A 16,634-nucleotide genomic window follows, 5' to 3' on the forward strand; every position below is an offset into this window, starting at 1 on the left:
AATCTCTCAATTACTTCTGTGCATTGTTAGCCAGATTAAAATAATGCATTCCCTAGTGTTTGTTTCTCCCCATTATTTCACCAGCACATTTTCAGTGTGTCTCTTTATCTCAGATCTCCATAGTTACAAACCCTCTTAATCCCTGAGGAATGGCCACTTGGTGCATATCTTTGTATTGCACTGACGTTAAAGCTCCTTTGACAAGCACTAAGCGAATAAACAGCACTGAAGCCTATCAGTACCTCCTTCCTCAAGCATTTTCACTTACGACGACCAGGTTCCAATAGGAGTTCTGAAGACCGAACCAAGTTAAATCATTAACCAGCTAAAGGCCTAAATGTATCTTTGGTACAGTTTGATTCAGTTTGCTAACTGCTAAATTAAACACCTCATTGTAAATATAGGCGTGGGAAGATGCTTAGGTGCAGCCTTTGTTCTGTTTTCTTAACTGGCTGTTAAAATGCGAAAATAATTTTGCAGTCCAAAATGCCTATTGCGTTGATTAATTCTAATAATTTGTTGATATTTCATATGAAGAATGCTGTGGCAGACCAGGATGTATTGTTAACTTTCAAGGTAAGAGATTCTTATTAACCTTTGGAAATAAGTTCATTCCATTCACCTGTATTTAAAGAATAAATATGTTTCCCTTCCGGGTGGTATCTAATTTTCATGCTGAAGAGAGGATATACTAGCTACGATACATACACGTTTAAGGAAGCGAAATGTAAAGTGGAGGTGTGCTAACACTGGCAGTGATCCACTGTTTTCTCTCACAATGTAGAAGAAAGGGATATCACAGAAATCTTTTACCTGTCAGCAAAGTGTCAAAGGCTTTTGAAGCTGGTTTCCTACCTACGTTTCCAATAAAAAAGCCCCCTTGTGACCTACTGTCTACCTTTGTGCACAAGGCGATTAATTTGTGTCTCTGTGGGGCTAACTGTGTGTGTGCTTGCTTGGGAGACAAAAATAGGAATTGCTTCAGAGCTGAGTAACACCTATTCCTCAGAGCTACATTCGGTTCAGATCGGACTGCACTGAAGTCAGGAAGGAGCGTTGCCATTTAGTGACCACAGACAATTGGAACACAATCTCAGGTATGGTGGATTAATAAGGGATGTGGCAGCATTCTCAAGATGCTTCAGTGTCATGGTTACGGTCATGGATCAGTAATCCAATACGCAGTAACTCAGAAACAATAAGTGGAGGAATTAATCACACAATGGCATTGTGGTTAGCACTGCTATCTCACAGGGCCAGGAACCTGGGTTCGATTCTCGGCTTGAATCACTGTCTGTGCAGAGCCTGCAAGTTCACCCTGTACCTGCATGGGTTTCCTCCCACAGTCTGAAAGATGTGCTGGTCAGGTGCATTGGCCATGCTAAATTCTCCCTCAGTGTAGCCAAACAGGCGGCAGAGTGTGGCGAATAGGGGATTTTCACAGTAACTTCATTGTGGTGTTGACGTAAGCCTATATGTGACACTAATAACTTTTAATCTCGCTCATGGGATGTGGATTTTAAACATGCGTTAATAAGTTCCTTCTCAACACCAATAAGTGCTGCAATCTACGTTTTGGGAGAAATTTTCACTGATGCTGCAATGAGGTTGTTGTGTGGTTGGTGACCCTTACAGGCCAATTAGTGATATCCTCTGGAAAGCAAGGAAGTCTCATTCGGAGTTCCTTGAAGAAGCCTATATAAAGTATATGCCTTGGTTTGTATTGCTAAAAACCAATGCGAGTAATTGGAGGATCACACTAACAACTTAAATCACCTTTAGTGTAGCTAAATGTCCCAATACTCTTCACAGAGTTGTTATCAAACATAACAAGGTTGCAAAGTATTAATGAGTCTTAGTGATGGATTAGATGTAGACTTTGAAATGCAGTTCATGGTTTAGATTCAACTGAAATTGTGCATTGTCTAATCCTTTGGAACTCCCACGTTCAATCTGAGAAAGTAAGTCAACCACATTGCCGTAGCTCTGGGGTCACATGTAGACCAGGTAAGGATGGCAGATTTTCTTCCCGAAAGATTATTAGTGAAGCAGATGGTTTTTATGTCAATGGTTTCATGGTCATCCATAGATTCTTAATTCCAAATATTTTATTGAATTCAAATTCTACAATCTGCCATGGCAGGATTTGAACCCAGGTTCCCAGAGCATTACCTTGGGTCTCTAGATTACTAGTCCAGTAACAATACTACAATGCCACTGCCTCCCCCTCTTCTTTTTGTACTTCAAGATATTAAGATATTCAATTGTTTTTATTCATTCATGGCTGACCACAATTTATTGCCCATCCCTAGTTAGCCTTGAACTGAGTGGCTCACTTGGCCATTTCAGAGGGTAGTTCAGAGTCAACCACATTGCTGTGGCTCTGGAGTCACGTGTAGGCCAGACCAGGTAAGAATGAGCAGATTTCCTTTCCTAAAAGACATTGGTGAACCAGGTGGGCTTTTCTGACAATGGCCAATGGTTTCATGGTCATCAGCAGTCTTTTAACCCCAGGTATTTTTTATTGAATTCAAGTTTAACCATCTGCCGTGGCGGGATTCAAACCCAGGTCCTCAGAACATTAACTGAGTTTCTGGATTCATAGTCTACCAAGGATACCACTAGGCCGTTGCCTCCTCTTAACATATTAATATACCAAAACATTTATTAAGATAATTTTCTTTCTGACTCTCTAGAAAACATTTCTGCTCATTTCTACTTGATGTGGCTTACAACCCCTTTGAGATCAATGTGGGGCAATCTGGGGCCTCCTCACAAAGACTTGATTCCACTTTTCCATGATCCTGCTGCTGTAGATTTCAGAAGATCCTCAAAATTCTCAACAGTGAGTGAAAAACGCTTTTATTAAGACTGATTCTGAATCAGGACCACACTTCAAACTTAGTTAAATCAGCAAACGCAGAGAGGAGAAGTCCTCAGAAGTCAGTCTCCAGCATGCACTCTGCTGGCCAATATTTCCTTGCTGAATAATTAAGTGTTTCCAGGGATGAATATTGCGATAAGCACGGTGAGTATTTTCATACATCGTGAGAAACGGCATTGGGTTTATTCAGCTTGAACGATGAAAAGCGTCAACAGAATTCAAACTCAGAAACTTCTGAACTGGAGTCAAGTGCTCAATTAGTCAAGAATATTTGTGCATGTGCTTAAATCTGATGCAAGGTAGAAGTAATTATTTTTTTAAAGTAGGAAAACATTAAAAGATTAACGGCACAGTGGTTAGCACTGCTGCCTCATAACTCCAGGGACCCGGATTCGGTCACTGTCTGTGTGAAGTTTATACATTTTCCCCATGTCTGCATGGGTTTCTGCTGGCTGCTCCGGTTTCCTTCCACAGTCCAAAGATCTGCAGGTTAGGTGAAATTACCTTTAGTGTCAAGGGGACTAGCTGGGGTAAGTGTACAGGATTGTGGGGATGGAGCTGGGTGGGATTGTGGTTGGTGCAGACTTGATGGGCCAAGTGGCCTCCCTCTGCACTGTTGGATTCTATGATAAGGAAGCCAGAATTACAGCTTCAAATTATTTGTGTGGGGAGTTGTCTATGTTACAAACATTCTGGCACAAAAGGAAGACTATTTGAACAACTGTGTCTGTGCTAGCTGTAAAACAACTACCGATCCTCATCCCACTTCCCAGCTCTCAATCCACAGCCCTCTAAGTACTTTTTTAATGGGGTGAAGATTTCTGCCTCTATTGTCTTTCCAGGTTCCTAATCCCCGCCATCTTTTGTGTGAAAAATATTCTTCTCAACTCTCCTCTACTCCTTCGACCAATTATTCTAAATCCATAATCCCCTGTTATTGATCTTGGTGCTAAGGGAAGTAGGCCATTCCTAGCCACTCTATTTAGGCCCCACTTAACCTTGCACCTCAGTTAAATCTCCCCTCCTCTGTCCCAAGGGGAACAACTGCAGCCTACCTAATCTTTCCTCACATCTGGAATTCTCCATTCCTGGAAACATCCTCTGTAAATCTCCTTTGTAACTGCTCTAGCTCGATCTCATCCTTCTTGTGATGTGACAAAACACCTGGAGGCCAGATCATTGAGTGTCTTTAAGACAGAGATAGACAGGTTCTTGATTAATAAGGGGATCAGGTGTTATAGGGAAAAGGCAGGAGAATGGGGATGAGAAAAAAATCAGCCATGATTGAATGGCAGAGCAGACTCGATGGGCCGAGTGGCCTAATTCTGCTCCTATGTCTTATGGTCTTATGGGCTAAAACTGCATACAGTACAGTGACCTAATTAGTGTTTTATCTAGTTTATACAGAAACATCCTCTTATACTCTATGCCTTGGTTGATAAAGAAATGCATCACACACATATATATAGAAACAGATATATAGAAATATAGAAACTAGGAGCAGGAGTAGGCCATTCAGCCCTTTGAGCACATTCTGTCATTCAATATGATCATGGCTTATTTTCCATATTCACTCTTCCTCTCCATATCCATTAATGCTATTAACATGTATAGAATTTGTACAAAAATTAATTACCTTCTCAACAACCTTATCTGCCTCTCATGTTTCCTTCAGGGATTTGTGCACATGCTTCTTCTTCTCCTACACTTTCCAGTTTCCTATCTTGTGTTGTGACTCCCCTTGCTCTTTTTTCCTGCCTCATTTGTGTGACCTCATACTTTTTCAGATTGAATTCCATTTGCTGATTTTCTGCCCACCTGACCAGCCCAATTGATGTCATCCTGCAGCTTACAGCTTTCTGCCTCACTATCAATAACACAACCAGTTTCTGGATCATCTGCAAATTTCTTCATCACAATAAACTCCAGCCGTGGAAATAATCTTCAATTCAGAAAAATGGCCATCAACCATCAGCCTCTGTTTTTAGCCAATCTTGGATTCAACTCTCAAAGCTCCCAAAAGCTTTTACCCTTTTAAGACCATAAAATGGAGCAGAATTTGGCCATTCAGCCTGTTGAGTCTGCTCTGCCATTCAATTGTGGCTGTTAAGTTTCTTAACCCCATTCTCCCACCTTTTCCTTATAATATGATCCCCTTACCAATCAAGAACCAATTTATTTCTGTCTTAAATACACTCAATGACCTGGCCTCCACAGCCTTCTGTGGCAATGAATTCCACAGATTCACCTGTCTCTGGCTAAAGAAAATCGTCCTCATCTCATCCTTTTTTTGGAGGCTGTGCCCTCGGATCCTGGTCTCTCCTACTAATGGAAGCAACTTTTCCACATCCACTCTATCCAGGCCATTCAGCATTGTGTAAGTTTCAATGAGATCCTCCTTCATCCTTCTAAAACTCCATCGAGTATCGATACAGAATTCTCAAATGCTCCTCATACATCAAGCTTTTCATTTCTGGGATCATACTTGTGAATCTCCAAGACAAACACATCCTTCCTTAGAAACAGGGCCCAAAATTGCTCCCAATATTTCAAATATGGTCTTATCAGCCTCACCAATACATCCCTGCTTTTATATTCTATCCTCTCGAAATGAATGCTAATGTTGCATTTGCCTTTCTAACTACCAGCTCAACCTGCAAGCCATCCTTAAGAGAATCCTGAACTAAGACTAATGTCCCTTTCTGCTTCCAATTTCTGAATTCTCTCCTCATTTAGAAAATAATCTACATCTCTGTTTTTCCTACCTAAATGCATAACCTCACACTTTTCTACACTGTATTCCACTTGCCACTTCTTTGCCACTCTACTAACCTGTCCAAGTTCTTCTGCAGCCTCCCCACTTCCTTAACATTACCTGTCCCTCACCTTTATCTGCAAAATTAGCCACAATGCCCTCAGTTCCTTCATCTAGATCACTGTTGTATAAAGTGAAAAGTTGTAGTCCCAACACTTATCCCTGCAGAACTCCACTAGTCACTGGCTACCATCATGGAAAGGACCTTTTCATCCCCACTCTGCCTTTTGCCAGTCAGTCAATCTTCTATCTATGGTAGTATTTTGCCTCTAACACCATGGACTCTTATAATATTCGGCAGTCTCCTATGCAGCACCTTGTCAAAGGCTTTCTGGAAATCCAAGTGGATAAAATTCATGGGCTCTTCTTTGTCTAACCTGCTTATTACCTCCTCCAGGAATTCTAAGAGATTGTCAGGCATGACCTCCTCTTGATGAAACCATGCTGACTTTGCCCTGTTTTACCATGCACTTCCAAGTATTCCGAAATCTCATCTTTCATAATGAACTCTAAAATCTTACCAATGATCGAACTTGAACTAACCTGCCTGCAATTTCCCATCTTTTTAATAAGTCCACCACATGGAATGTTGTCAAAGGCCTTTTTAAAATTTATGTAGACACAGCAAACACAGCATGCTCATCAAACCTCCTTGTTACCTCCTCAAATGTTCACCTTCCTCAAAATATATTGAAGAGTAATGTCATTATGCAAACACGGGCAGGCAAATAGGTGCATTAAAGTAACTTCTCCTTGAAAAAGATTTCACATTCTTTTGACTTGCATGTGCTGGATACTAAGCTGTGTGTATCGTTTATACCCAATGAAACTAGAAGATGAGTTCAACTATGGCTTTACTGAGGAAAACTTGCCTTCAGTAAGAGTGAGTTCAGAAACATCGAGATGGATCATTAAACAAATACAACATACCTCATTGTTTGCATGGAACACTTAAACATAATTAATCCTTTCAGCTTTGAAATGAACTAACTAATGGCTAACAAATTCTTAACATTCCTGTAATTATTAATTGCAGAGCAGGTACTTTTGGTTAATCAGTACAGGCAACTCTTCCTGACATTACATATCTCAGGAGCACTTGTAGCCTGGAGTGCTCAAAGTAGGAAGATACTATGTAGAGACTATTCTTAAAACAAACCCAGTTAATTAGTCCAGTAGAGCTTCATAGAATCACATTGCCAAAACAATCTGCATGTCATAGCAATTATTTCTTTCTTTAAAATGCTGTAACATCACTTGTACCTAATAAAATATGTAGAAACTTGCAATTTTTTGAGACATTACAGTGATACACATAAATTAGGCAGGATTAACAGTGCAGAAGGAGGCCATTTGGCCTATTGAGACTGCACCGACCACAATCCCATCCAGGCCCTAACCCTGTAATCCCATGTATGTACCCTGCTAATCCCACTGACACTAACAGACAATTTAGCATAGCCAATCAACCTAACCTGCACATCTTTGGACATCTTTTAAAGTTTTGTGACTTTAAACTCTTTTAATTCAATCTATTAACTTGTTTACTATAAATAATTTTAACTGCTGAAGGTGGCTAGCTAGCTGATGTGGAAAGGTTTAAAGTGATGTTTTAAAATTACTGTATCCATTTATGTATCTTGTGTCCTTACAGAGTCAGTGCTGAATGACCTCTGGTTCATAATGTTTTCAAAGGGGAAAAGAAAAACACTGTGGCTTTCTTTGATATCCTCAGTCTGTGTGTTAGTTTTCAAATGGCAAACAGGAATAAGAGCAACTGAGAAGGATAATGAAAAGAAACACCCAGTTTTGGTCCCCCAGGTAAGCAAAAATGCAACCGGAACAATTCAGTGCTTACCAAATAGAGGATACATCAACCAATCTTCAAACCTACCTAAGATCTACCAGAAGTTCTTGGCATATAAACACTGCAGGACTTTCCAAACTGTGCTGAAACCAAAGGAATGCACTGAAGAATTGTTTTTGTTATTAGTTATCAAGTCCACGGCTCCCAACATAGACAGACGGGTCGCAATTCGAAATACATGGGGGAAGGGAGGAGTTATTAATGGAGTTGAAGTCAAACTGGTGTTTCTTTTGGGAATAACTGAAAGGTTCCAGGGTCAACCCCTGCATCAGTCATTGGCAGCTGAATATAGACGATATGGTGACATCCTTCAATGGGATTTCCAGGACACCTTTTTCAATTTGACCTTGAAGGAGATTCACTTCCTCAGATGGTTTGCAACAGATTGTTACTCAGCAAAATTTGTTTTCAAAGGAGATGATGATGTCTTTGTAAACATATTTAATGTCATTGAATATGTCAAAGATTTTCATCCAGATCATGACCACTTTGTTGGGCATATCATTTACAATGCTGTCCCGAAAAGGAATAAGAGACTTAAATACTTCATCCCCAACATCATGTATGAAAATAAACCCTATCCTCCATATGCTGGAGGTGGCGGTTATATAATGTCCAGGAGAACGGTATTGCAGCTACATAAGACTGTGGCAGATGTTGACCTCTTCCCAATAGATGATGTGTTTGTGGGGATGTGCTTGTTACAACTGGAGATAACTCCAATTTCACACAATGGCTTCAGGACACTTGGTGTACCCGAAGCATTCAAGTTCGATCCGTGCTTGTACAAAGACCTCATAGTAGTTCACAAGCTGAACCCAGCACAGATATGGATTATGTGGAGCCTTGTGATGGACACAAACTTCAGATGTGCTAAGAAGGGATGAGAAGAGCACCATCAGAAAACCAAATTTAAATTGGATCTCATAACTGAAATCAGTGCTGAATTAGCAGTGTGCTGAGACAGTAAAGGCCAATAAGAAAAGCTTATCATACAATTTGTTCCATAAGGTGCAGATAGTAACATGTATGGAGCGACAAAAGGCCAGGGGTGAGAATCAAAAAGGCATGGTTAAATATTTCATACTCTGTGCATTTTGTGGTAATAGAATTGCTCTAACTCAGTCTGTCATTGTAAAGTTAACATTGGTTTATCAACTGTACTTCTGGTAGCTGTATCTCTGGTCAAACCTAACTGGAAATCCTATTGGAAACTAAAGGAATGCCTTCAAAATGAATAGCATAAGAACCAAGAGACACCAAACTGTCAATGATCAAATGCATTTGTCATTTTCTTGGAAGTAATTGTGTCACTCTTGGTGGATTTTTTTTACTTACGTATTCCCAGGTGAAGGGACATTGCAGCATTAATAGAAGCTGGCTTATTAAGCTTTCACTATTTTTCTCTCGGAAACTTCCTCCTCAATTTTGTTCTTGCCAATTTTCTCCTGAAGCTTTTGGCAACTCATGTGTATACCGCCAAGAGCCATTACCATTCTTGATAATGAGTCCTGGCAGACTGCTGTCTACTGTGATGTTAGTGTCCCTTTAAGAAAGTTTTTGTTCGGAAAGAGAAAAAAACTGGTTGGCAGGTCAGGTGACAGGAACAGTTTATTTCATTTTCAGTTCTGAGCTGCAGGTTTCAGTTTTAGTTTAGAAGGGAGTGGAAGTATTGTCCCTTCCCTGATTTTGGGAAATTCTGGTGTTTAGCTGAAAGCCTTCCTGTTATTGGGGGGCTGAGCCAAGAGTCTGTCGGGTGCTTTGGAAAGCTGCCTTGTCTTCAGTTTGAAGACATTGGACTGCAGAATTCAACTAATGGCTTCGATCCCAGTATCAAGTGAGCATTGATCTATGCTGTGTCAAACCTTGGGTTTTTTTGTTGTCTATAAGTTTTGGTTTCAGTTGGAATACATTGAACATATTCATTAAGGGTTGTAGTAATTGTTCTGTTCCTTGTTTGTAATTGATAAAAGTTCTTACTAATTTTCTTACTATACATGTAAACTATATTCTTAAATAAATTGTGTTTGATAAAAGCTCCCTAGTGGGTCATTTGAATCATACCTGAGCCGAAACATCATGGTTATCCCAGCCAAATTCAAGGTGCAAAACTTATAATGCAGGCGAGTTTCTAACCTGAGCCATAACAGATATAACCACACTTGCAGTGGGAGTTGTTTCTGTCCATTTCACCTCATCAACCCAGATATTCACTCCCTCCAACCCCTTCCCACTTTCATCCTATTACCTAGTTTCTCTATTATCTGTGTTCTGTTCCACCTACTCTACAGCCTGACCAACCTGCCCGCTATTTATTTTGGGCTTTGCCCCAACAATGAAGAGAGTACAGAATCTGGCATCCAAATCATGAAAGGAGAGAGACAGAGAGTACACCAGACTTAAACAAGAGAGAAAATGAATAAGGAAATGTTGGTGAAAGATAGAAGATAGTGAGAAAAGGTGTACCAGGCACATGGAGAGGAAGAAGGAAACAGTGGAGGAAAAAAAACAAGAAGGATGGCACAATGGCATAGTGATTAGCACTGTTGCCTCACAGCACCAGGCTTTGGGTGACAGTGTGGAGTTTGCACGTTCTCCCCATGTCTGCATGGGTTTCCTCCAGGTGCTCCGGTTTCCTTCCACAGTCCAAAGACATGAAGGTTAGAATGATTGTCCATGCTAAATTGCCCCTTAGTGTCCAAAAGATATGTGGGTTAGGCGGATTAGCCATGGTAAATGCACAGGGTTATGGGGATTTGGTGGGGAGTGGTGGCCTGGATAAGATGCTGTTTTGGAGAGTACGTGGGGACTCGGTGAGCCAAATGGCCTCCTGCGCTGTAGGGATTCTCTAGTTCTATCATATAATATAGGGAGCGAGACAAGCTAGAGAGAAGGAAAGGGGCAGTTACATGACAGAAAAAAATACAATAAAACAATTTGCGAACAATACCAGAATTTCTTGCCAAGTGTTTCTATGAGTAAAGTAAGGATAGTCTATGACTCCAACCAGATCTTTAATTGACAAAATCATTTCAACAGAGATATTTAAAAGCTCTATATTGTTTGGAAGATTATTGATGTGTTCAGTGACAGAAGCGAACAATCTCTAGGATCTTTCCATTGGAAATGAAATAATTCACCTCAAGAGTTGATTAGTGCTCCTGGTGTGAATGGTTTCTAGGGTAACAGGATTGATTATCAGCACTGCCTATTTAAATGATGTCATATTTGGTATTAGTATTTTCTGGAAAATCTTTTCAAATCAAACTTAGCAAGCAGAATTCACATATAATTTAACTCATTGAGTGTTACATAGTATAAACCCCTGCCCACCATGAGTAATGGACAATGGAACTAAATAGTTTTAGTGATACTATCGTACAGACAAAAATATCTCCTTCCTGAACTGTATTGATGGTAAATGTTATGAACTCATCTTTTCTGTGTTTCCTTCATTTGCTCCACTTGTCTTTGGGGCTTCTCCAGATCAGCTCGTTTCAGCTGACGTTGATGCTGCAGACTTCCTTTAACCTTAAATTTTACTCTCAATCTGAGAGTCAAATTTAACCTGGGATCTGATGAATTTGTGGAGGTGGGTGCTTAACCCGTGTACCTCCATTGCCACTTTCCCTCAGTCCCCCACTTCTATCTATCAAGTACATAACTCCACTTGGAATACTGTGCTCAATTCTGGTCGCCTCATTACAGGAAGGATGTGGAAGCCATAGAAAGGGTGCAGAGGAGATTTACAAGGATGTTGCCTGGATTGGGTGGCATGCCTTATGAGGATAGGTTGAGAGAGCTCAGTCTTTTCTCTTTGGAGAGACGAAGGATGAGAGGTGACCTGATAGAGGTGTATTAAATGATGAAAGGTATTGACTGAGTGGATTCTCAGAGGTTTTTTCCCGGGGCTGAAATGGTTGCCGCAAGAGGACACAGGTTTAAGTTGCTGGGGAGTAGGTACAGAGGAGATGTCAGGGTGAGTTTTTTACTCAGAGGGTGGTGGGTGCGTGGAATCGGCTGCCGGCTGTGGTGGTGGAGGTGGATTCAATAGGGTCTTTTAAGAGACTTTTGGATAAGTACATGGAACTTAATAAGATAGACGGTTATAGGTAAGCCTAGTAGGTAGGGATATGTTCAGTGCAACTTGTGTGCCAAAGGGCCTGTTTATGCTGTAGCTTTTCTGTGTTTCTATAACAGTACATTTATCACCATAATTCATCTTATTTCAGACTAAAATCTCTCTCTCAGTTCATTGACCTCTTTAATCAAAAGATGTTGTTAGAATATTAGATATTATTAAACTAGAAAGACTGTAGAAAAAATTTACTATGATGCTGCAGGGACTTGCTGGTTTGAGTTATAAGGAGAGGCTGGATAGACTGGGACATTTTGCTCTGGAGTGTAGAAGGCTGAGGGGTGATCTTGTAGAGGTCTATTAAATAATGAAGGGCATAGCTCAGCTAGATAGTCAATATCTTTTCCCAGGGGTAGGGGAGTCTAAAATTAGAGGGCATAGGTTTAAGGTGAGAAAGGAAAGATACAGAAGTGTCCAGAAGGGCAATTTTTTCACACAGGGTGGTGAGTATCTGGAACAAGCTGCCAGAGGTAGTAGTAGAGGCGGCTACAATTTTGTCTTTTAAAAAGCATTCAGATAGTTACATGGGTAAGATGGATATAGAGGGATATGGGCCAAATGCGGGCAATTAGGACTAGCTTCAGGGTTTTAAAAAAAAGGACGGCATAGACAAGTTGGGCCAAAGGGCTTGTTTCCATGCTGTAAATCTCTATGACTCTGATATTAAGAGATGAGTGAAGATATGTGTTAAACATTTCATGTTGATGGCAGCAGTATTTTAACAATGTGTTGATATTTTCTGTGTTGCTAGTTTATTATGCTGATATGTAGTTTAGATAAATAAAGATAAAAATGTACTCAAAATGTCATTTTCTTCTGTTGAATAGACAATACCCCTTTCTGTTTGTTTTGGTTTTAATTGCTGAGGGTGCTCTAATTCTCTAGATGGCAGCGTCACCTGCTTTAATCTCGGTGGCTGAGATCCAATTTCAACAGTGGTGGAAGAAGACAAAAGAATTTAATGCCTGATTTCTAAAAGAGGGATTGGTTGCCAGAATCTTCTTATTAATTATTGAAGTGTCAGGTACTGTGTTGCTTGCAATACTTGCACGTTACATAGGAAGAGTTTTTACCCTGATGCAATGCAGGCATGATTGTGCAACTCTGAAAATCTCAACAAGTTCATAGAAAACATATCTTTGGAATTACTGAATTGATTGATTTATTTAAGGATTTTCTTATTTCTCAATAGCAAATTTTACCTTTTTGTGTTCAATTAATTTACAAAATAATGTCCAATTCTCGTGAAGTTTTCTGTTCTTGCTGGTGGGTTATTTCTTGTAGCTTGACACATCTCACTGGGACACTGCTGGGTCATGATCACCATCGGTGCACACTATTTCGTTCTTTGCATCCATTAACAACCTGCTGTTATATCAGTAACTTCAACACAGAGAAACATGGCACAATGGATAGCACTGCTACATCACAGCACCAAGGACCCAGGTTTGATTGGCAGCTTGGGCCACTGTCTGTGTGGAGTATACATGTTCTCCCCGTGTCTCTGTGGGTTTCCTCCAGGCGCTTCAGTTTCCTCCCACAGTCCAAAAGATGTGCTGGTTTGATGCATCAGCCATGCTAAATTCTGTGTACCCAAACAGGTGATGGAGTGTCGCAGCTAGGGGATTTTCACAATGACTTCATTGCGGTGTTAATGTAAGCCTACTTGTGACACTAAAGAATAAACTTTAAACTTCAGAATTAGAAAAAAGGCATCTTCTACAAAAGTTAACATAAATGATTGTCTTGTGATACATTTGCTTTTCACTCCTTTATTTTGGCAGACTGTTAATAGATATTATGCCTGTGTTCTGTTCAGTAATTCCACTGGTATAACTTCTATGAACTTGTTGAGATTTTCAGAGTTGCACAATCATGCCTGCATTGCATCAGTGTAAAAACTCTTCCTATGTAACATACAAGTATTGCAAGCAACACAGTACCTGACACTTCAATAATAATTAATTCTGGCAATCACCTTTCTGAAACGTGAAGCAAATAAGATACAGAAATAATATCCACTGTAAGAACATACGAAATAAACACAGGAATTGGGCATGTAGCCCTTCAGGCATGCTTAGATTATTCATTAAGACCATGGCTAATCCTTTATGGCAACTCTACCTTCACAAGTTATCCCACATTCCTTCAGACTCAAAAATCTATTGACTTTGTCCCGAAGATGCTCAATGACTGAGCATCCTCAGCTCTCTGGGGTAGAGAATGTCAAACATTCACAACCCTTTGAGTGAAGAAACTCCTCCTCACCTCAGTCCAAAATGGCCAACTGCTTATTCTGAGACTCTGACCTGATGTTCTAGATTTCCCAGTTAGGGGGAACCACTCAATCTCCTCATCCAAAATATCATGAATAGATATCTTGTCCCCTTGATACACAAGAGACTTCTTACAGTTCATTACAAATGTGAATTCTAAAGATAAAAACAATGTTGAGTTCAATGTAGTCTCCAAATCATTTGCCAAAACCATAAAAAAAGTCTATTGTTAAAAAGGAGGGGTGAGATAGTGAAGGAACTTTAAAACATTTTTAAAATTCTTATCCTTGTTTTCAAATTCCTTCATGACCTCATCCCTCCTGTCTCTGTACCTTGCTTTCGCCCAACAACTGTCTGAGATCTCTGCACTGGCACTCTTCCAGTTCTTACCTCTTTTGCATCCCTGATTTTAATCTTGAAAACATTGGTCACAATGTTTTCAGGTGCCAGTTCATAGAATCCCTACAGTGCAGAAAGAGACCATTTGACCCATCGAGTTTTTACCGACCACAATCCCACCCAGATCCTATTCCTGTAACCTCACATATTTGCCCTGCTAATCCGCCTGACACCTGTCAATTTAGCATGGCCAATCAACCTATCCAGCACATCTTTGGACTGTGGGAGGAATCCGGAGCACCTGAAGGAAACCCACATAGACATGGGGAAAATGTGCAAACTCCACACAGACAGTGACCTGGGTCCCTGGCATTCTGAGGCTACAGAGCTGACCACCGTGCCACTCCAGACCCTAAGTTCTGGAATTCACTCCCTCAAACTCTCCACCACTCTCCTAAGGCATTGCTTGCAAGCTACCACACCCATCCTAAGTATCAAACTCTGCTAGCATTGTTTGTCTAACTACATTAAAAGCACTTTGTAACTACAAGTTACTCATTAAAAAAAGCAGATATTGATAAAGTATGTTGATTGATTGATAAAGCTTGTTAAAGTATGTTGGTAAAAAATGAGGTGGGGTCAGTGAATCAATGAATACAGGTGCTAGGTCATTGGGACATTTTAACTCCTCTGTTACAGTGCTTTGAATAACAAATATAGGATAATCATTTGCACTTGCCTTCCATTACGCCGCTTCTAATCTGTCTCTCCTAAAATTAACACATTTGTGTCCATGACATTTTTTTTAACAGTAGACATATTTTATAAAACCCCTATTACAAATTCTTTGAGAATATATTTTGCACTCAAAATTCTCTTCATAATTCACATTGGCAATGATTTGTAAGAGGTTTCTTGTGTGTCAAGGGCCTTTATTAATACAAGTTGCTCATAAAAAAGATGTCAATGTTTGCTTATTAAAGGATGTTGGTAATGCACTTGTGCAAGATTCAACAACAATAGAACCAACTGCAAAGTGATTAGGCACCTTGTCGTGACAGGATAACATTCATGTGGAAGGATCATGAATCGACACAACAACACAGCCTTCTGCTGGAACAATGACATTGCTGTAAGTATTCTCTCACACCAAAATCAGTTGGCATTATCCCAGTCCAGATGTGAGTAGCACCGATCATTGATAAAAATCAGGATTTTCACACTTGTTATTCAGGCAGCTTCACTGAAATTTACTTATCCCACAGTTAAGATGGTAGAAACTTCACAACGTATCAACTTGAGTGACCATCAGCTGCTTGAGAAGCAGCAAAATCAATGCTGGATCACACTTAACAGCTAATGACTCCAACTCCTCCAAAACTTCACAACCAATCCATTTGGTTAGATGATTTTAATAGTGCAACTCACACTTGTACTTTTATATTTTAGTAAGCCATTCAGGCTCAAAGGGCCAAATGGCCTCCTCCTGCACCTATTTTTCTATGTTTATATCTAAGCTGTTATAGGAAGGTAATAAATTTGAAAAAAAAAACTCCATCCTACCTTATAATAATTTAAAGTTAACAACAGTGAAATATAACAGGTATGTCAAATGCCCACACTAAGCACAACCCTGAGCTGTGCACTTGGCTGCAAAAGGGGGAATCCATCACTTGCTAATTTAAGTATTTTTGATAGTTTAGTCGAGCTTTACATAACTGGAAAAGTAGCACAATCAAGTAATCACCTATCACACCAGAACACACAATATGAGAAGGAGCAAAACTTCTGAAGTTGGTATGCTTCTGCAGAAAATGCAGATGTATGGGATTGGTGGTAATTTAGGTACTTGGATCAGGAATTGGTTAGCAGATAGGAGACAGAGGGTGGTGGTTGATGGTAATTATTCATCATGGAGTTCGGTTACGAGTGGTGTGCCTCAGGGATCTGTTTTGGGGCCACTGCTGTTTGTAATCTTTATTAATGATCTGGATGAGGGTATAGTTGGGTGGATCAGTAAGTTTGCTGATGACACCAAAGTCGGAGGTGTGGTAGATTGTGAGGAAGGGTGTCGAAGTTTGCAGGGTGACTTGGACAGGTTGCAGAGCTGGGCCGCGAGGTGGCGGATGGAGTTTAATGCGGAGAAGTGTGAGGTAATCCATTTCGGTAGGAATAACAGATGTGTTGAGTATAGGGCTAACGGGAGGACTTTGAATAGAGTGGAGGAGCAGAGGGATCTAGGTGTATGTGTACATATATCCCTGAAAGTTGGGAATCAAGTAGATAAGGTTGTTAAGAAGGCGTACGGTGTCTTG

At 40.2% G+C, this 16,634-nt stretch overlaps 1 protein-coding gene across 3 annotated transcripts; it reads left to right on the top strand.

Moving 5' to 3' along the window:
* The first annotated feature begins 263 nt into the window (after nt 1-263).
* Nucleotides 264-12,679, top strand: LOC145355878 (N-acetyllactosaminide beta-1,3-N-acetylglucosaminyltransferase 4-like). Of its 3 annotated transcripts, none has more exons than XM_080208320.1 (3): nt 264-576; nt 2,697-3,028; nt 7,354-12,679. In XM_080208320.1, exon 3 carries the CDS (start codon nt 7,383-7,385, stop codon nt 8,451-8,453), a length of 1,071 nt encoding a protein of 356 aa, XP_080064446.1. In that variant the 5' UTR covers nt 264-576; nt 2,697-3,028; nt 7,354-7,382; the 3' UTR covers nt 8,454-12,679. The 3 variants fall into 3 exon arrangements, with proteins under 3 accessions (XP_080064446.1, XP_080064447.1, XP_080064449.1); XM_080208321.1 differs by having other exon boundaries at nt 2,697-2,845; XM_080208323.1 differs by lacking the exon at nt 2,697-3,028.
* Nucleotides 12,680-16,634: the final 3,955 nt, after the last annotated feature.

Source organism: Carcharhinus amblyrhynchos, chromosome 20 (genome assembly GCF_965287045.1).
Source record: "Carcharhinus amblyrhynchos chromosome 20, sCarAmb.v2.hapA, whole genome shotgun sequence".
Lineage (NCBI taxonomy): Eukaryota > Metazoa > Chordata > Chondrichthyes > Carcharhiniformes > Carcharhinidae > Carcharhinus > Carcharhinus amblyrhynchos.